The 23,095-nt window shown below is 40.1% G+C and overlaps 1 protein-coding gene across 1 annotated transcript in view; it reads left to right on the forward strand.

The window, feature by feature from the left end:
• Positions 1-15,029, forward strand: part of LOC138481559 (fibrous sheath-interacting protein 2-like) — a 380,784-nt gene extending 365,755 nt beyond the window's left edge. Inside the window, exon 4 of the mRNA XM_069613745.1 lies at positions 14,854-15,029. Within this exon, the coding sequence (XP_069469846.1) occupies positions 14,854-14,969 (116 nt within the window). The 3' untranslated portion in view covers positions 14,970-15,029. The remainder of the gene's footprint in view (positions 1-14,853) is intronic.
• The last annotated feature ends 8,066 nt before the right edge of the window (positions 15,030-23,095 follow it).

A 23,095-nucleotide genomic window follows, 5' to 3' on the forward strand; every position in this document is an offset into this window, starting at 1 on the left:
CCAATTTGAGGTAGGTGTCCAGATCTGATAGCAATTTCAGGCAGCCTTCATTATAAAATCAAGTGTCCATAATTACCAGAGCCCCACCTTTGTCAGCCCTTTTAATGGTAATGCTATTATCCTCAGCTAGGTTTTTAATGATCTTGAGCTGGTGTTTCTCGATGTTTTGTTTGTTTGAGGTGGTGTATTTGAGGCATTTTAGAGCTCTATTTGTCTTGATTTTGAATAGGTTTATTAGAGGGTGATTGATTTGCGGATGAAAGTGACTTTTGTTTTTCATTTCCAGGTATGGACATTTTTCTTTTTCACCTGTTTCTGTCGTCAGATTATCAATAAAGAGGTTTAGCTCCATTTTACAAATTAGTTTAAAAGGTTAACCTCTTCTTCAAACAAAATCGTGTTGTTAGTTGGTATGAAAGAAATTCCCAAATTCAGAGTGTCCAATTGGGATTGTGAAAGTGGTTTTGAAGAAATATTCACTATTATTGGTTCCTTCAATGTTTGTTCTTCTGGCAGGGTTTTAATTTTCCCTCGCCTGGCTTTTCTCCTCCTTCCAAAACACTTTCCAGTGTTGGTGTAGGTACAACTCCAATCGGTGGAACAGTATTTTGGCCTTCAATGGATACAGGTGTTGGTAGTGCGGTGCCACTAGTGGATGGGATTTCCTCAATCTCCCCGCTGGTCACTTCACTACTATCTGTGTTGTTATTAGTTGGTCGAGGTTTTGGTTGTCTTGGTGTGAAATTAGTTTGTTTATTGCTGTAAAATTCCTGCCAGGAATAAACTATGTCACGGGCGTAATCAAGGGTATCACGCCTACATTTCCTTATTTTTCGCTGTTCTATTTCCTTTTTGTAATTGTCTAATTTGTTATTTGTATCTCCCAAAATGGTTTGTAATTCAGCCAGTGTTTTGAGTTTAGACAATTGTGAAGAGACCTCCTCGATTTCTTGATTGATTTGTGCTAATGATTTTGATAATTCTTCAACTGTAAGTAAAATAAGGTCAAGATAGCATTTGTTCAATATTTGCTCCCAGCGTTTTACAAATTCAAGGTTGTCCTTACAGAGTGTTGGACGTAGATATATCCAAAGTCCTCTAGGTATTCTCTTGGATTTGAAATATTGTGCCAAAGTCGTGGAGTGAAGTTTTTGAGAAATTTCTCTGTGGATTAGTCTTTCTAATTTTTGAATTAGGTTTTGAGGGTTGTCTATGCTCAATGATTCTTTACTGGTGTCTTTAATGAGTCCAAGTATCCTCACAGCTTCTTCATCCGAAAAAGCCAATATGGTTACTGACTTGTCGGTAAGTGTATTCATTTTTGAAAATGACATTACTTAGTGGGGCAGGGTGCCAGTGTTATAAGCAAGATGCCAACCCCTCCACAAGATGTGAGGAGAAACAAACAATAAGAAGGAAAAGAAAACACCAGGTCACACCTGTATTAAATAGAGATTGGGATGTAAATAAGTAAGTGGAACCTTCAAAGGATGTTTAAATGGTATTTGAGGTGCAGGGGAGAGAAACTCAACCTTGGCATCTAAGTTGGATATCAAAGAGCAAAAAGTGGTAGTTCCTAAAAGGTTTTAGGAACTCCCGTCCCTGCATACCATCTATTATCTGTGAAACAGATCAGTCATTTGATGAAGTAATCAAGGGTTCATATAAACAGTTTGATATAATTTCTTAACAAACAATAATTAAATATGTAAGATAGTATGAAGAAATAACCATCTCACAATTTTTAAATCAAAACAATCACCATATTTTATTGTTCAATGATAAGCCCAACGCGTTTCGAGTTTGCACTCTTCTTCAGGGGCAATATCACAATTCCTCAAATTTCTAGTAAAAATAGAGAATGATACATCTTAGCATGTTCTTGCACATGTACTTCCATGAATAGAAAGCGTAATTTTAATCAATTAGTAGGCAACCATAGATATGTTTCATTTGAAATAAACACACACCTTTGACAAATTGAACAAAATTAATGAGCTAAGTCAGCTAATGCTTAAAGTGGTCATCCCTGCTTAGAGTGATCATCCACACTTATCACAATCAAGTCTCTAGGAGGAGTCTACCTAGTCAAAGGCAAGTTAATTCTGAAGGTGAAGCTAGAAAACTATGTAAGATTCAAGGTCAAGGCATCACTTACCACTGAAAGTGATGTATAGGATAAGTGAAATATCTGATAGGTCAAAGCGATGTGATTTCCAGTTGAATCAATGGTAGAAAACCGTGCTATAAACAAGAGAATATACCATGAGTCAAAAACAATCCTATGGTACAGTATAGAGTTATCTATATCAATAAGTCTGTCTACACTTACATCGAAAAGCAATTGGTGTCACACAGGACATCAGTCATGAAAGGAAATTCATTTTCATAAGTAAGTCTCATAAGCCAATCCAGAATGCCTCCCTCTGGCGCTCAAATGAAAGTAAAGTAAGAGCACGAGAGTAGCGTAAGCTTAAATAATCTTTGAAGAGAAGAAGCAGTATTGTAGAAGAGCCATCAAATGTCCCGAATACTTACATCTTAAGAAGAGAAGATGAGTGAAAGAACCATGGTGGACCACATCCCGCTGGTGGAGGATGTGGTCCACTCCTGGCGGTCCTTCTTAAATACCAAAGTAATTGATGATGTGTAGGAGTGCATACGCGGCACCACAGTGCTGCATGCACCCGACGTTCGGCTGAGGCAGCAGCCATTAGTAATAAGCGTCATAGGTCTGACGACACACCCGGGCATGCGCGGTGGCGTCAGGAAAAAGTAAACAACTGACATCATTCCGCGCGTGCGCGGAATGATCAACAGCGTGCAAATCTAGTTTAGAGTCCTGTAGCGCTTAAGACCAGAAAAAAAGGGACTATGGAGGAAAGATAAGTCTATTATCACAATTTACCAACATGATACACTTGGAATAAGAAGCGGATAATGGAGTGGTCCAGCGACCAGAATTAGAACAACCCATTGGAAGCTGTAAAAGCGTCTGTCAGTCCTAAATAATAGAACCTGTCAGTCCTAATTTTATCCTGTCCCCATAGGGACGTACAATCTTTTTACCACACATGTATATACATAAAGAGGTGAATCAGAGATACATAAGATCTGGTTGGACACAACTTGATCCAACAGGAAATTTTAAAACTTTTTGCAGGCAAAATGCAATAAAGAGAAAATAAGAACAACCATTGTGAAGAACATTGAATCCAAGTGTATAAAAAGATCTAATAATTACATGGAATGTTATGGTAAATAAACAGTGATTTGAACTCCTGAAAAAATTTACAGAGTATACATGCTTCATAAGAAGGGGCCCAGGTAGTAGTCCTTGTTTATACCAAGGGGGGAGAGTGAATCCTGGCAGTGAATCCAAAAAAGTTCTCTCTGGGATAGTAGTTTCTGTGGGTCACTTCCTCTAGGGAGTGGATGTATAACCTCAAGTATTACCATTCTCATTTGTGCCACTGTATGTTGATGATCTCTAAAGTGCCTGTATACTGGTGATTTGATATTTTTAGTGCAGATGTTTGATTTGTGCTCTGTCCATCTTTCCTTAGCTCTCTGGTAGATTTTCCAACATAATATTTTCTGCAAGGACAGCGCAGAGCATAAATCACATTTTTAGAATCACAAGGTGCATATTGTCTCAGTGGTATTTTCTTACCAGTGTCACCATGTCGAATATGATCTCCTTTTATCACATTAGAACAGTGCTGGCAATTGAGCCATGGGTAAGTGCCATTTTTAGGTTTTGTCACCGGGGTCGGTGATATCTTCGTCCGAAAGTGTAGTTTCTGATATCTCCCCCTCCCCGACTCCTCACCTTCTTCTTCCTTCCAAGAACCCTTCTTTTCTTTTCTTCGGGTTGACACCTTTTTTTTATGAAGATAGGGACGACCCCGGAAGGAAGCCACCGTGCCCCCCCAAAGAGGGGAGACCAGGGGGCCCCACCCCCGGGATCGACCAAGAGGGGAAAAAGCCCTTAGGCACAAAAAACCCCTGTATTATAGTTGGGTGTCTTGTAGCCGTGGAACCAGGAATACTTGAAGGGTAAGAGCTGGTGGAAAGTGTCTGGAGGCAACACGTGGAGTGAATACTCCAGAACTCAGGCAGTCCAGTAAGCGGTCCGAGGATCTGGTACACAGGCTAGGAGTGGAAGTAACTAATACAGCAAGCAAAGGCAGTCCAGGGGAACAGGCCGGAGTCTGGTACACGGGAGATCACAGCAAGCAATACTGAAGGTAGGCGAGTGAAGAGTGGAATGAGCTGAGCAGACAAGAGGAGAAAAAAAAGCGGTAAGTGAAGATGGGAAGGAGGGAGGGTAAGCAAGTTGGAAGGAGGGCAAGGGAGACGGGTGAAAGAAAGCAAAACCAAGGGAGTGAGAGAAAGACAGATAGGACTGGCGGAAGGAGGAAGGAAGAACAGAAGGGGCCGGACAGGGTACGAGGACCCGACCAGCAGACAAGCGAGAGACTCGGAAGAAAGCCACAGGCAGCAAGCAACTCAGCTAACGGACGAAACCGGAAGCGTTGCGACGCATCCGTGACCCGGAAGTGGCCGGTTAAAACACCGGGCCGCGGAGCGCCCAACCAATAAGAATCAGAGGAAGGAAAACCAGGAAACAGGGGGCGTGGCCGAAGCGAACGGAGCTAAGTTCCGCGTCGCCAGCGGCTCCATAGACGCCAGGAACTCGGCGGTATGACAGGTTTATTCAAAACAGTTTGATTAGTTGGTTTATGTTTTTCCGAATTAATCATTTTGTCCCGAACGTTTTTACCCCTCTTATATGCCGGCATAGGTGGTTCTGGAAAGAGGTGGTTCAATTGGGGGTCTGTTTTGATGATGTCCCAGTTTTTGTGTATTATTCTCTTTATCTGAAAACTCTGGCTAGAGTATTTCAATGAGTGATTAAAATTACGCTTTCTATTCATGGAAGTACAAGTGCAAGAACATGCTAAGATGTATCATTCTCTATTTTTTCTAGAAATTTGAGAAATTGTGATATTGCCCCTGAAGAAGAGTGCAAACTCGAAACGCGTTGGGCTTAACATTGAACAATAAAATATGATGATTGTTTTGATTTAAAAATTGTGAGATGGTTATTTCTTCAAACTATCTTACATATTTAATTATTGATTGTTAAGAATTATATCAAACTGTTTATATGAACCCTTGATAAGTTCATCAAATGACTGATCTGTTTCACAGATAATAGATAGTGTGCAGGGGACGGAAGTCCCTAAAACTTTTTAGGAACTACCACTTTTTGCTCCTTGATATCCAACCTAGATGCCAAGGTTGAGTTTCTCTCCCCTGCACCTCAAATACCCTTTAAACATCCTTCGAACATTTGAAGGTTCCACTTATTTATATCCCAATCTCTATTTAATACAGGTGTGCCCTGGTGTTTTCTTTTCCTTCTTATCGTTTGTTCCTCCTCCCATCCTGTGGAGAGGGTGGCATCTTGCTTATAACACTGGCACCCTGCCCCACTATGTAATGTCGTTTTAAAAAATTAATACACTTACCGACAAGTCACCAACCATATTGGCTTTTTCGGATGAACAAGCTGTGAAGATACTTGGACTCATTAAGGACACCAGTAAAGAACCATTGAGCATAGACAACCCTCAAAAATGTATTCAAAAACTAGAAAGACTAATCCGTAGAGAAATTTCTCAAAAACTTCACGCCACGACTTTTACACAATATTTCAAATCCAAGAGAATACCTAGAGGACTTCGAATATATCTACGTCCAACACTCTGTAAGGACAACCTTGAATTTGTAAAACGCTGGGAGCAAATATTGAACAAATGCTCTCTTGACCTTATTTTACTTACAATTGAAGAATTATCAAAATCATTAGCACAAATCAATCAAGAAATCGAGGAGGTCTCTTCACAATTGTCTAAACTAAAAAAAGCGGCTGAATTACAAACCATTTTGGAAGATACAAATAACAAATTAGACAATTACAAAAAGTAAATAGAAGAGCAAAAAATAAGGAAATGTAGGCGTGATACCCTTGATTACGCCCGTGACATCGTTTATTCCTGGCAGGAATTTTGCAGCAATAAACAAACTAATTTCACACCAAGACAACCAAAACCACGACCAACTAATAACAACACAGATAGTAGTGATGTGACCAGCGGGGAAATTGAGGAAATCCCATACACTAGCGGCACCGCACTACCAACACCTGTATCCATTGAAGGCCAAAATACTGTTCCACCGACTGGAGTTGTACCTACACCAACACCGGAACGTTTTTTAGGAGGAGGAGAAAAGTCAGGTGAGGGAAAAAGAAAACCCTGCCAGAAGAACAAACATTGAAGGAACCAATAATAGTGAATATTTCTTCAAAACCACTTTCACAATCCTAATTGGACATTCTGAATTTGGGAATTTCTTTCATACCAACTAACAACACGAGTTTGTTTGAAGAAGAGGTTAACCTTTTTAAACTAATTCGTAAAATGGAGTTAAAAATCTTTTTTGATAATCTGACCACAGAAACAGGTGAAAAAGAAAAATGTCCGTATCTGGAAATGAAAAACAAAAGTCACTTTCATCCGCAAATCAATCACCCTCTAATTAACTTATTCAAAACCAAGACAACTAGAGCTCTAAAATGCCTCAAATACACCGCCTCAAACAAACAAAACATCAAGAAACACCAGCTCAAGATCATTAAAAACCTAGCTGAGGATAACAGCATTACCATTAAAAAGGCTGACAAAGGTGGGGCTCTGGTAATTATGGACACTTCATTTTATAATGAAGGCTGCCTGAAATTGCTATCAGATCAGGACACCTACCTCAAATTGGATTATGATCCTATCAACAAAATCAAAGAAACCAACAAAAAAAAAACATTGACAAAGCTGTAAATTTGGACTGGATATCAGAAAACACAAGTAATTTTTTTGATAAAAAACCCGGTGACCCTGGTATTTTATGGCCTTCCAAAAATTCATAAGAGCAGAACGGATCCACCACTGAGGCCTATCGTCGAAGGAACAGAAATCATTTTTCATCCCCTAGCGGTATACCTCGACACAGCTCTTCAACCCTTGATTCAAAAAACAGAAACCTACTTGAAGGACACTACTAATTTTTTACAGAATATCAAAAATCTGAACATTGATGAACCTAACTTACTACTCTTTACAATGGAGGTAAGTAGTCTATATACTTCAATCCCACACAACCAAGGAATTGATGCCCTGGAATGGTTCCTAATAAAACATGGATAAGTCAACATCCATAAGGTTTTTGCAATAGAACTCATAAATATCATCCTTTTTAACAATTACTTTTGATTCAACTGACAATTTTTTCTGCAAACCTCAGGTACCTCCATGGGGTCATAAGTGGCACCCTCCTATGCTAATATATTTATGTATTTTTTTGAACGCACCCATGTTCTGGACAATGTAATTTGGAAAGACAAAATCAAAAGTTGGTTTAGATACATTGACGATGTGTTTGGTGTATGGAAAGGTACGGAATCTGAACTTCTGTTATTTTGGGAACATCTTAACAAATGTAATGACAGAATCAAGTTCACAATAGACATTGGTAAACCATCAGTGAATTTTCTTGATGTCACTATTGAGATCACCAATGAGGGTCTTAAGACGCAGATTTACAGGAAACCAACAGATGTGAATAGCACCTTGCATTTTCAAAGTTTCCATCCGAAACATTTAAAAGAAAACTTACCCTACCGCCAACTCCTCAGAGTCAAAAGAATCACTTCAGAAGTTGACAAACTACAGGAGGAATTTACCATCATGAAATCCAGATTCAAAGACAGATGCTTCCCAGCGGATCTTATCGACAAAGCCATACTGAGAACAGAACTACAGAGTTGTGAGGACCTACTGGACCCAAAAGTCAAAAATGAAAAAACAAGTTTGATCCACTCATTGAAATACTCTAGCCAGAGTTTTCAGATAAAAAGAATAATACACAAAAACCTGGACATCATCAAAACAGACCCCCAATTGAACCACCTCTTTCCAGAACCACCTATGCTGGCATCACCTGTAGCCTCCCTGTTTTAAATGCTTTATAGGGTGTTGTATTTCATTGTTACACCTAGATATTGACCTGATTCTACTTGCATTTCGCCAGGTGTTAACCTCCTATATGCACGCCTTCTGCTGATTGCTGACTGCTCAGTACCTAAATACACTGCTACTATGGTCACTGTAGTTTAACATTGTGTGCAGGCCATTGCATCTACCGTGGTTATTGTTACTGTTGTTCAACATCGTGCGCATGCCATTGCATCACTTAGATGAATTATCTGTTTCCAACTACCCCCTTGTAGTTCTGGTAGGCATCTGCTTTTAAGACTGTATTATGCCAATATGCCCTCCACTAACAGCCTCATAGCCACATATTCGATCAAGTCCACCCTCACTATTCTATTTGCACGAATACTGCCCATCCTACTCTATCTCACACGGCACCCACACCCTTACACCACCTTAACTATGCCTTCCATCGCTCACCATACCAACCCTTACCTTAACAACCCAGCCTTATGGCTCCAACATTTTGCATCTAGACCTTTACCGAACATACCATGTTCCATCACCTTGGGAAATGCCAGACTTGGCTCGCGACTCACTCACGCCTCCCACCACTCTGCGCATCTTAACAAACAGCCTCCGACCTCCACCTCGTCCACACCCACGCCAAACCATCATCACCTCACTCTAACCCCCCTAATACCAGCAATATTAAGGGAGTGTTAATCAATGTCAGATCACTCTCTGCACACCTCTAGAAGTGGCTGACCTCATCCTAACTCTCGACCTCGACTTCATGGCTATCACCGAAACGTGGCTACACGCAGCCTCTGGCCCACTTCTCTCCCTTGCCATCCCTCCAGGTTATAATATTATCAGACATGATCGTAACTCCAACCAGTCCAAAGGTGGTGGCATTGCCATTATCCATAAAAATGCTCTAAACTTCCACCTTTTCTCTGTGCACCACTTTTCCTCTATGGAAGCACTGACAGCCAAACTAGCCGTCACCCCTAACCACACTATCACCTTCCATCTACTTTACCGGCCACCTGGGCCGCTTTCCACCTTCGCTGAGGACCTTTCTAACATCATCACTCATAACACCAAAACCAAATCCCAAGCCTCGATATTTTGGGACTTTAACCTTGGCCTTACTTATCCCAATGACACTGCTGCCACGACTATTGATAATATGCTTATGAATGCAGGATTCATACAGCTTATTAACCAACCTACCCACGCTAAGGGCAGAACCCTTGACTGGCTAGCCGCCCACAATTGTCCCATCAACATCATCTCCAACCAACAGTGTGCATGGACTGACCGCAACTTAATTACGTTTAACATTCAGTCCAAACCGATCAGCCTCACTCCTATCATTGCACCTGCTACTGCCACTCGTAATAAACGCGACATCACCTGTGACAGACTCCTCCCCCTCCTCCTTCCTGTTCTCAATGACCAGGTTCTTACATGTTCCGACCCCACGGCTCTGGTTGACACCTTTAACCTTGCTATGCAAAAAGCCCTAGACATCATCGCCCCATCTAAACTGAGAAAACCCAAACCTCGAGCCCACCTTAACTCCTGGTTCACACCCCAGCTTAGAACCCTGCGCAAAGAAAAACGAACTGCGGAATCACACTGGAAAAGCAACCAGTTCGCAGCTAACAAATCGTGTCTCCTCCTGGCCACCTTTAATTACAAGGAAGCCATATTCCAGGCAAAAAAAGACACTTACAATAAACGTATCGAACAAGCCAAATCCAACACCAAAGAATTGTTTAGAATCCTAAAAGAACTTGAAACTCCTGTCACTGCACCTGATACTTGCACTAAAGACAGCACTTGGTGCACCAAAATCCAAGAGGCTCTCCTCGGCAAGATTGCCACTCTCCAAATTAAAATCAATAATAAACAAACGAGTTTACAATCCAACCCACAACCCAACCCTATCCCTACCCTAAGTCATTCCATCCCAGATTCTCTGACTACTTTTAGCTTCTCTCCACTTTCCATTTCTGAAGTGGAAAAGATCATCGTCAGCCTTAAACCGTCCAACTTCCAAGGCGACCTCAGCTCATGACCTAGCGCCATTCATCACTACGTTCATCAACTCCTCCTTTAGCTCTGGGATTGTACCTGACAATCTAAAGGATGCATGGGTCATCCCTCTTCTGAAAAAACCTACCCTGGACGCTAGCATACCCACAAACTACAGGCCAATCATCACGGTCCCATTTTTACTAAAAATCCTTGACCGAGCAGCATATTGAATTGAAGACTACCTTGAATCTAACAAACTTCTGGGACTTAGGCAATCTGGATTTCGGCCACGTCATGGCACTGAAACTGCCCTTATAGATTTAAAAACACAGATCGAAGATCTAAAAGACAAAGGCAAACTGGCTCTCGTACTCCTCTTGGACCTCTCGGCGGCCTTTGATCTTGTCAATCATGAATTTCTTTGTCACCACCTTAAATCAGCTGCTCACTTCTCCGATAAAGTTACAACCTGGATTAGTTCCTTCTTAGACAATAGATCATTCTCTTCACTAGCAGCAGACGCCCCACCTGCACCTGTCTCCTGTGACGTGCCACAAGGATCTTGTGTCTCACCCACGTTGTATAACGTGTTCACTAAACCCCTTTTCGATATCTTGGACTATCTGGGTGTCACTTACACCAACTACGCCGACGATACCCAGATACTAATCCCTATCTCAGGTGATTACACTGCTGACTCCCTCGCTATCAATGCCATCTACCAGGTCATCCAAGCGTGTATGGCACAACACGGACTCTGTCTAAATGATGAAAAGACAGAGCTCCTTATTCTTGGTTCACCACAAAAACTTATCAAACTTGACCCTGCGTTTAAGTCCTTCATCATCGATGGGAATACTATCCTAACCGCTAAGGACACAAAAACCCTAGGTATCTACATTGACTCGACTCTATCCCTGGTCAGACAAACCAACTCAGTCTCATCCGTAGCGGCATATACCTGCAAGCTTATTACAGCCTGCCGCCCATTTCTATCTGCAGCCAATTGTGTTACCCTGGCTAGGACCCTTGTATTATCCAAGATTGATTACTGCAATGCACTTTACCTAGGCACCAATCGTTGCAACCTAAATAAGCTTCAAATTGTCCAAAACAATGCTATTAGAGCTGCCCTCAACATTCCCAGGCGCCAACACATATCCGACACTAGACGCAACATTCACTGGCTATCTATCCCACACCAAATCTCCCTGAAAACTCTGGCTCTTACCCACAAATGCCTTCATAACCAAGCTCCCTGTTACCTGGCCAACCGATTTGCCCTCCACAACTCCACTAGACCTCGTAGAATGGCGCAATCAAACTGCCTTGTTGTTCCACGTTTCAATCTCCAAAGATCAGGTGGAACCAGCTTCCCTATTATGGCAGCTAAATTATGGAACACGCTTCCTAATGAGCTTAGAGCAGAACCCTCCTTCCTGAGATTCAAACACCCTACCAAAGCTTGGTTGTCCGCCCAAGACATCTAGCATTGGGCTCACTCCTTAACTTGTACATAGCTGTACCCTTGTAAATACAATCTGCTTGTCCTTTTATTGTTATTATTATACCTGTTAACTTTGTAAATATTGCTTTGTCTGCTTTTTCATGCTGTAACTAAGTGATGCGCCCGGTTGCCCATGGGCCTGGTGCGCTATACAAATAAATAAAATACAAATACAAATATAAGAGGGGCAAAAACTTTCGGGACAAACTGATTAAAGTGGAAAAACATAAACCAACTAATCAAACTGTTTTGAATAAACCTAAAAATGGCACTTACCCATGCCTCAATTGCCAACACTGTTCTAATGTGATAGAAGGAGATCATATTCGACATGGTAACACCAGAAAGAAAATACCACTGAGACAATATGCAACTTGTGATTCTAAAAATGTGATTTATGCTCTGCGCTGTCCTTGCGGAAAATATTATGTTGGAAAATCTAACAGAAAAGCTAAGGAAAGATAGACAAAGCACAAATCAAACATCAGCACTAAAAATATCAAATACCAGTATGCAGACACTTTAGAGATCCTCATCATACAGTGGCACAAATGAGAATGGTAATACTTGAGGTTATAGATCCATTCCCTAGAGGAGGTGACCTACAGAAATGACTATCCCAGAGGGAACTTTTTTGGATTCACTGCCTTGATTCACTCTCCCCCTTTGGTATGAACAAGGACTACTACCTGGGCCCCTACTTATGAAGCATGTATACTCTGTAAATGTTTTCAGGAGTTCAAATTACTGTTTATTTACCATATCATTCCATTTAATTATTAGATATTTTTATACACTTGGATTCAATGTTCTTCAAGATGGTTGTTCTTATTTTCTCTTTATTGCCTTTTGCCTGCAAAAAATTTGAACATTTCCTGTTGGATCAAGTTGTGTGCAACCAGATCTTATGTATCTATGACTCACCTCTTTATGTATATACATGTGTGGTAAAAAGGTTCTAATATTTAGGACTGACAGACTCTAACTATTAGGACTGACAGATGGTTTTACGGCTTCCAATGGGTTGTTCTAATTCTGGTCGCTGGACCACTCCATTATCCGCTTCTTATTCCAAGTCTATCATGTTGGTAAATTGTGATAATAGACTTATCTTTCCTCCATAGTACCTTTTTCTCTGGTCTTAAGCTCCACAGGACTCTTAACTACATTTGAACGCTGTGAACCATTCCGCGCACGTGCGGAATGATGTCAGTTGTTTACTTTTTCCTGACGCCACCGCGCATGCACGGGTGTGTCGTCAGACCTATGATGCGTATTACTAATGGCTGCTGCCTCAGCCGAACGTCGGGTGCATGCAGCACTGTGCTGCCGCATATGCACTCCTACGCATCATCAATTACTTTGGTATTTAAGAAGGACCGCCAGGAGTGGACCACATCCTCCACCGGCGGGATGTGGTCCGCCATGGTTCCTTCACTCATCTTCTCTTCTTAAGATGTAAGTATTCAGGGCATTTGATGGCTCTTCTACAATACTGCATCTTCTCTTCCAAGATTATTTAAGCTTACGCTATTCTCCTGCTCTTACTTTACTTTCAGTTGAGCGCCAGAGGGAGGTATTCTGGATTGGCTTATGAGACTTACTTATAAAAACGAATTTCCTTTCATGACGGATGTCCTGTGTGACACCAATTGCTTTTCGATGTAAGTATAGATAGACTTATTGATATAGATAACTCTATACTGTACCATAGTATTGTTTTTGACTCATGGTATATTCTCTTGTTCATAGCACGGTTTTCTACCACTGATTCAACTGGAAATCACATCACTTTGAACTATCAGATATTTCGCTTATCCTATACATTCACTTTCAGTGGTAAGTGATGCCTTGACCTTGGACCTTACTTTAGCTTCACCTTCTGAATTACCTTGCATTTGACTAGGCAGACTCCTCCTAGACCCTTGATTGTGATACGTGTGGATGATCCTTCTAAGCAGGGATGACCACTTTAAGCATTAGCTGACTTAGCTCATTAATTTTGTTCAATTTGTCAAAGGTATGTGTTTATTTCAAATGAAATATATCTGTGGTTGCCTACTAATTGATTAAAATGACACTTTCTATTCATGGAAGTACAAGTGCAAGAGCATGCTAAGATGTATCATTCTCTATTTTTTCTAGAAATTTCAGGAATTGTGATATTTGCCCTGAAGAAGAGTGCAAACTCGAAACGCGTTGGGCTTAACATTGAACAATAAAATATGATGATTGTTTTGATTTAAAAATTGTGAGATGGTTATTTCTTCATACTATCTTACATATTTAATTATTGATTGTTAAGAAATTATATCAAACTGTTTATATGAACCCTGATTACTTCATCAAATGACTGATCTGTTTCACAGATAATAGATAGTGTGCAGGGGATGGGAGTTCCTAAAACTTTTTAGGAACTACCACGGTTTGCTCTTTGATATCCAACCTAGATGCCAAGGTTGAGTTTCTCTCCCCCACACCTCAAATACCCTTTAAACATCCTTCGAACCTTTGAATGTTCCACTTACTTATTTATATCCCAATCTCTATTTAATACAGGTGTTCCCTGCTGTTTCTTTTCCTTCATCTTGGATTAGCCCAGCCAAGAATGAGAGTGTGATGTAAACTGATATCAAATGAATGCATTATGGAATAGAAATAAGAGTGATAACAGGTCATGGGGTCTGTATTTCCAGAATACAAACAACCACAATTTACAGTAACCTAGCTCAAACACTCTTTCTCCTTATTGCCTAAGTAAAAGACATACTCGAGAATGGAGTTTGTGAGAGCCAGCCATGGGCTCTCTTACTGTGCGCTGCTGGCATCAGTTGAGTGCATTATAAAAAAATTATCCATTTATAGTGTTACAGAAATAATCCTGAGAGTATGTTTGTACACGTGACTGCACCATTGCGCTATTTTCCTATTTCTTCTTATTTATCTTCCTGACAATTTTCATCTTTTTGGACTTGCATTATTTACTCTTTTTCTGTCTTTCAGTATCCCCAATATATATATATTTCTCAAGATATTCTCATTTTTATTTATCACTATAGATTTAAGACATTTTAGTCAAGCTCCATTATTATGTCCTCCAAATACGCTGCCATTTTTGACCACTCGTACCTACCTTTCTCATTAGGGAAAAAAAAAAAATATTGTTTAATGAAAATACTTATTCTATTTATGTTCAAGAAATAATGTGTTTTGTATCACAGTCGTGTTTATTCTTTACAGACTTTGGTGAAAGTTCAACTCCTGTTCAGCAAGCTAAGAGGCTTCCATTACTACGGGCGTCAACTTCGTTAAGTAAACTTTTTTTATGCAAAAAAGCATATTCCAGCAAAGGTTGAAAGCCAGCGTGGATAAGAAAACTTCAGAAAGTGCACATTTATTGAAATAAAGTATCTTATATTAACAGAAACCTATCATATATGAATAAATATAATGATGTCTAATAGTACTTTTTCCACTATATGCTTCTGTTTGTGGCACTGAAGCCAAACATGCAGGACTTGTTCATTTTCAGAGGAACAAAAATGATTGTTTGGAATGTAACAGCTAAATATATTGAAGGTTATTTGTTATTTAGAACAATTTGGTAAGGTTACTAAACAGGCATTTTTTCACATTAAAATCCATTTGTCTACATGTCTCCCCTTCACAACCTAGAAAATAAGATTATTCAAATTTGCTGTAGAGTTAAAAATTTATTTGCGACAAGCTGTTAGTAACCTCAAATATATTGTAACATGAACATAGCACAAACTGTCTATCACATGCATATTGGTAATGTAGCAAGCAACATATAACAATTACATTCATGAAAATGAATCTTTATAAAGAGAACCACCATATGCTTCTCTAAAAAAAGGAATGTAAACCATATTACTAAAGTATACATGCTGTAAAAGGTTGATTCTGATTTATGTTGTTCATACATTAAGAATGCAGTAAGCCACAGATTTGGATTGTAATATAACATGTAAATGTCTTACTTTATATCTGAGTACATGCTTGTTTTTTTAACATGGATTTTATTTCAGACAGTATGACAAAGAGTTATGACAGTGGTTGTAGATGCACCACATGTTGGGACATTACTTTCTATGAGAATATTAAAAAAAGAAACAGAGACTGCACAGAAAATCAACACTAGAGGCGGGTGGAATCATTGTATTATTGAGGCTGAACTCTAAGCAGGTTCTTTTTTATTAGTAAAGATATTTAGAACAACATTATCACCTAGGCTGTTTTTGTTGGCCAGTCTATAACAATCAACTCAGTGTCTTCATAATTGTTGCAGAAAAGGAATTGTGTTTGGTCCTATATAAAGTACCAGGGGTATAATCTACAACATACAAAATTAATAATTATAGAAAATTCTTATTTATCCATAAAATAAGTTCACAAGGGCCAATTGAGACAAAGAAACATTTATAATGTATAAAAGCGTAGTTTCCCAAGTCATCAAAATATAGTCTGGGAATTAACCAAAATATCTGATTATAATAACATAACATGAGATATGATCTTCTTGACATTGAATTGTAAAAAACATTGAGGTAAAATGGCATGAAGTATAATTATCTTGACATTAAGTTGCCGAAACACAGCCTTGTGTTCCACCCACTATTCAGTATCAAGGATAATTAATCATTAGTGTAAAGTACATCATGTTGAAAAATACTTTGATCTCAATAGTTGTAATAGACTGAAGCCTTGTTATATCTCTAAGACAAGGAGTAAGAGAGAAGGACAAAAAGGAAAAAATGGGGAGCACAGGTTAGTCAGTTGCTGTAGCCGATGATTATTCTGTTTGTTTATTGATATGAGGAATACGATTTTCATTGGACTTGATAGGGAATTTGGAATGCGCAAAGATAGATATGTAATTCATGATCAATGTAATATTTCTTTACTAGACTGAAAAATCATCTATTTATTTCATTATTTGTGAAAAAAAATATCTGATAGGAAAGTAAGTGTTCAATGGTTGCAACTTGCTTACCTTTTAATACTGGCTTTCCAAAACCGTTATTGAATTGTGTCATCTTGCTACAAAATGTCTAAATCTCAACAGTATATTTTCACTTTTTATGGATATCTCTACAACATTTTAAGATGAAATATAACTCCATATTGGTATCATTAAAATGTGTGTGTTCAAAGAGGGAATCTAGTAGTAAAATACTGAGCACTCAATCTTCATACTCACCACGTCATTTTATATTGAGTAAGGGATCTTCAAGTATTTCTTCATGTAAGAGGTAGTGCCATTAATCCAATAATGCGCCTTCAAATTGTATCCAATGTTATCCAAACAATACAAAGCTATGTAGGCTTCATGGTTCTTCATAGTTTCTTTTAGAACTGAACATCTATAAACAGTATTTCTATCCTAAAAGTGTAAAATGTCTATTTGTATTTCTTTCTACAAGCTTTATTCGACATAAGTTATGAAAGCATAAGACACTATGAATACATACACATGCTAAAACAAATCATTCCTAATGCATTTACATAAATCCTTTACATAAATCACAGCAAATCGGAGAATATACAGATTGGTGCATCTAAAGCATCATAATAAGAATACTAAGCCGAGTCAATATAAATGACAAAACTAACAATTTATGTCAACATCAATTCCACCGGTCAATACCTTCATGAATAGACATGTTGGTGGATACATTTAGCAGCCCCACAGATAATCACATTACTAGTAGTAAATATACATAGATTCATGGCTTCTATAAAGGTTCTTGACCCATGTCGAATAAATAAAGACTTCAGATATGCAAATCTTAACTCCCTGTCCACTGGGCATAAAAATATAAACTATTGCAGTGTCTCTTTTACATTTACACATGATATGAACAAGTCCGTCTTAGCAGTATTCCAGCTCTATGTTTTAAATGTGCTAGTGGTAAAATACCCTACTTGAATCTAATGTAGAGGGATCTTGTGCACTGTGGACTAATAACTTCTAAGTAACCCTCAAAGTTAAAGTTAATTTTACTTAACCAGTATTCACGTACCAGTGGTCTTTTTTTTGGCATTCGTCAATTATATTACAACACACCTTATTAGTGTATGCCCTTTTGGCAAATGCCTTTGATTCACTATTCATACAAGTGGGATTCACCCAAAATTCCAAAAGGTTCAGATTCTTGATCAAGGGCCTTGCATGTCTACACCAGTCTATTTTATTTCTACCTTCTTGTGCTGGAACATTGAACATCGGTTCACTAAACTTAGATAAAAGTGGGGTAGACCAAATCCTTGACCAATATAAAACAGATTTTATTAGGTCATGCTTGATGTTTCATAAGTTGAGTTCTAGTCTAAGGGGTGTGTTTGGAGCAGCAGTTTCATCAGGTGCAGTGTGTGCTATTTTGCTCAAAATCCGCCAATTGCATGCACTTTTTTAGTTATATATACATTTTTGGGTGGGGGAGGTAAGGGACTCAGATTGCGGGCTAGAGGGACGGATTGGGGGCCCATTTAAAAAACTAAACCGGTCGAAAACCATATTGATCAAAAGTAGGCATACAAAGTGCACGTTTTAAATGCTGTCTATGAATAAACATACAACTGCTAAAAGACAAGGCAACATTCTAATTTGTTTGCATCCGAACTTACTGTATTGCTAGGATGTAGACCATCCTGCTGAGATCAGCATTTCTATATTATTCTGACATACCATGCATAGTAACGGTCGCCATTTAGAGCTGCATTCTTTTATGCATCATAATGATATCATCATGCAATGCGTGTTGTGTCATATGTCAACTTGGAATTGTATATTTTGTAAATCTTTTCTGTTAGAGCATACAGAAAGCTGTAGCTGGTTTCTCTTTGCTAACATATTACAACATTCTTGAAACATACTCCTAGTCTCTGTGTCTGTTGTTTTGCCTACATGATTTGTTTGATGAAGGGAAAGAATAAAAAAAATGAAAACATACAGTGGCAGAATAGACAACAATAGTAACAATAAGGCTGCAACTTAAACTCTGTGATGGTCATCAATATGGATTTCCCATTCCGGCCTGATTCCAACATGGCCGCCGCTCCGGCACCTAACTATAACACAATTTGCAGTCTAGTTGTTCGCCCCCAAGCTGCGCGCAAGCGTATCAGATCACTTCCTGTTTACTTGCATATTGCCAGGCAACGCCAGAGGAACGACGCGTTGCTACTCTGGTAGGAGCCGGCAGACACTAAGTGAGTTCGTTATTTAGGACTTTGTTTTCTTTCAACCATGAACGCCTTACTTGTGCTATCCTTAAAACCTCTTGCCTCTTCTCTTGCTTAAACGTAGGAATCAGCTAGGTCACTTACCGTTACAGCGCAGGATTCACTCGCCGGCAGACAGCGTCAGTGTAAACGTAAGCCCCGCCCACAGAAGGCGTGGTTAGCGCTTTCTCTCTGGGAACCTTTAGGTAACGTATCTTGCTGCATTATTCTTTCACTGAGGTTTCTTACCAAATAGAAACCTGCATTCACCAAGACACTTTTCTCACAGGTAGGACCCTCGATCAGTATCCTCCAGGCAAACAACATTATCCTCAAATACTGTCTCGGAAAGGCTTAGACGCAGACGGGTAGGTTAAACTCCCGGTAATGTAACTTCCACCATTGATTAGGACCTCAACTCCTCTATAAGCTGGTTCACTCTGTCTTTTCTATTTTCCAGTATTCTTCTGCATTCTGTACATTCTAAAGGCCACTACTTACCAAGCAGCCTTCTCTATGTTCACCTATGGTAAGAGCCCCGAATCCTAGCTTAGGATTCCTTTCTCCTCAGAAAGGTCACTAGGATTAACTTTTGTGTATTCTCTTTTCCACATATTGACAGTCCAGCCCTGGACCTGATCCTCTAAGCCTGCCAGAATTCTAAACAGACCAGCCTTCCAAGCCTGGTCAGCTCAGGGAGACAACGCACCCTAGCAGCTCTTCCAAGGGTTTTATTCCTCACAAGGGTTTCCCTGGGATCCTCCCGGTGGTCAAGCCCCGGTGCCGGTCTATCTGGGGGTTCTGAGGGGGATTTCTTATTATGTCGAGAGACGGTACAGCGTTCCTACAGCCACCAGGCAAATTCCCAACACCAGTCTTTCCCGTTCCTCAAGCCCAGGTAAGTGGTCTTATGCTTCTTCCCTGTGTATACTTGAGACTGTCTCTATTCTCTTGTCCCATGTGTTCTGGGGCAGAGGCATAAAAACCACTGATCATGGAGCAACAACAACAAAAAATCCAGCAGCTGATTGCTGCAGTCCAGTCCCTAACCACTGAGGTCCAACAGCTGAAGCAGGAGAATGCCTCCCTAAGACAGCTTCAACAACAGACTGCGCAGCCCCTCGTATTCCACACTGCTCTGATGTCCCTCCTGGTCCCCTACCAGGTGGTCAGTTTGATGGTAACCTGCATAAAGTGAAGGAATTCTTGGATTCCTGTGCAGTGCAGTTTACGTTCAAAGCAGCATATTTTCATACCAATAGAGACCGTGTGGGATATATGGTGTCACAAATGACCGGGCCAGCACTGGCTTGGGCCACACCATTAATCACCAACAATAACCCTATTTTAGATTCTCATACTGCCTTTTGCAATAGTATCAGTACCATGTTTGGTCGGCAGGAGATCCAAGTGGCCTCACAGGAACACCTCCTTTACCTCAGACAGGGAAGCCTAGACATACTAACCTACATTACAAAATTCAAACAGATGGCAAGCGAGACCACTTGGTCTGACGATGCTCAAGTCACCTTTTCAGAAGGGGACTGTCTGAAGACCTCAAAGACGAGGTATCTCACGTCCCTCGACACTGACTGAATTTATAGCACTGGTGATGCAAATAGATTACCGGATGAAAGAGAGATCAATAGAGAGGAAGGACACCAAGAACATAATTTGCTCCTTCTTCATCCCGTCCACAGACCACCGACGAGCCAATGCAATTAGGTGCAACAGCCCGAGGGCCCTTAACCCCCGATGAACGGAACCGTAGGAGAACCTTGGACCTATGTATGTCACCTCCCCAAGTTTCCCACCTTCCTTACGCAACCATCGACCACCTGCCTTACGCAACCATCAACCTTCCATCAAAAGTGAGTAACTGGTAATAAAGGTTGCTTCAGGTTGCTATGGGAAAACTGAACATAATTATGGTTTTGGTGAGCCACTGAAGGTCCGTTCTTTGCTATTCCTCCGAGGTATGTGCCACAAGAGTACTATTTCTGGGTCAATGGCAGTTCATCATTGCTGCTCTTTGTATTGGAATCTCCTCAGTCTCTCTAAGAATAGATTTTAAGTGAGATGCACAGTGTGACTGACCTTTTCCATGTCTCTGAGCTCGTTCATTTTTTTCAACCCAACCTCAATTGTTGACCATTCTATTTTGAGTCAGAGGATTGTCCTGCATTTGTTAAAGGTTGCTGCATACGTCCAAATGGAGTATTTATTAACCATGGCATTGTCTTCCCCAGGGAAATGCCCAAACATTAGTGGAAATGGATATAGATCTCTCACATAGTTGGGTATTGCTGGCAGTTCATCACGTACGTCATTTTTTAAGATCTGCAACTTCGGACATGTTCAGAACAAATTGGCTGTCAACACTCACCCATTACTGAGTCATTCCATTTCCTAGATGCAGCCGTGGTTATAAAAATAATTTTTCTACCTTCCATTGAAACAGTCTATAGCTAGTAGGAAGTGATGTTTTGTTAGTGGTTTTGAACAGCCAACCCAAAATGTTAGCAGGCAGGTAGTATTCAGGTTCTTTTTCCAGCAGGTTCTGACTCTCAGGAGTGGCTCTCATTATCTATGAGTGGGCTTAACCTGTAGTAGTGGGAAACACACCCTCTTGTCATTGATTAATTATGGATTATTGCTTTTTGAGTGTCAGCAGAGGAGATTACTGTTTTTCGAGTGTCAGCGAAGGTGATTGGGTTTTCTTTGGGTGCCTTGGTGAGGAAGTAGCGATGAATTTGGAAATATTTGTTAAACATTTTGAAATCCCTATTTGCAGGTATTGCAAAGGGCAAAACCTTAGTAATCTTCAGCTGTGTCACTTCCCGTAAACCCTGTGGGCTCCATTGCCCTGGCATGATATCTTGTAAAATTTATTTTAGGTATGGGTTTGCTTCCAGGCTGTCTAGCAGGAGAAGTTGTAGTTCAAGGTTCCTTTTCTGTTTTGCTTAAAAACATTCTCTGAGCATGTTGGACATTTTGTTGTATGGTCTGGAAGAGCATGTTATCCATCTATATTTAGAAAGGCTAGTGGAGGGGAGGGCTTTTAATCTGCCTAATATCTTTCTACCATTGTGTTCCATGCCTTTTACTTATGTTGATGCGCCCAACTAGCACCCTTGGAATACAATCTAAGTTCTCGGAGGGACAGATTGCCTTGATTCTTTGGAAGGGTCAACGTTTGCTTACTTTTTCTAGGCTTTTTCCCTTCCCACACAAACCTCAAAATATATCTTCTCAATAGTCTTGGATGTTGTGTGGCATGGGGAGGCATTGACATAAGTAAAGGATACTTCGGGGATGTTCATTTCAATTATTTCCATTTGTCTATTTACTTCTCTGGTTACAGTGGATTGTTGCTTATTACAGCATATTGCAGCAAGGTAGGGCTTTATTTGAGAGGGTGAAACAATGTTGGATTAAATGGAAATGCAAATAATTTCAGAAGATAAGAAAAGGCTATGAAGAGACAAAAGCAAGGAGCAGGTTTCAATGGCCTCAATAGGGCAACAAGACATTCTCCCCAAGAGCACTCCAACAGGGATCATACTAAAATATCTATGGGGATGGATCAGGTGAAAATGTGGGTTAAATACTGTACATCTCCCTCACCGGCATGGAAGGAATGACACAATCCACCAGTCACTGTGCACTCTGCTGCCCCCACTTGCCCGACCACAAACCACCTACCAAAGAGAGAGCCTGAAAATCAGTAAACCTAAGTCTGGTATTCTATCCCCAGAGATTTGGCCAGAGCCCATAGACTAGAAAACCCACTCGTCAAGAGTTTCCTGATGGACAGATAACAGGTTACAGAGTTCACAAGGGACCTGACTCAAATAGCACACAGGCGTAACTAGGGGGCAAGTGCTTGCAACCAAGAGGCAAAGGTTGGTAGGTTTCAGAGTTTAAACATAAAGATATCCAGAAGAATTGCACAGTCCACTATAAGTCTGGTACAGGACAAAACCAAAACGGCATGAAGAACCACAGACATCACTTTTCATACATACCAAGTAGGGATTTGCCAAAACACACCATACACAGGCTGGGTCACACACAGCTTAAGTATCTTGATTTGTAGGGGTAATCCAATTTAAATCCAAGAGAGACAGCCGATGTCAAAAATCCAATCAAGAGTGAGTCCAGTTGGGGGAAATCTGAAATGCAATACAGGAAACAGATCAGGTCAACAGCACAGAAGATCAACAGAAAGCAAAAT

Source organism: Ambystoma mexicanum, chromosome 5p, assembly GCF_040938575.1.
Source record: "Ambystoma mexicanum isolate Mex_15411 chromosome 5p, UKY_AmexF1_1, whole genome shotgun sequence".
NCBI lineage: Eukaryota > Metazoa > Chordata > Amphibia > Caudata > Ambystomatidae > Ambystoma > Ambystoma mexicanum.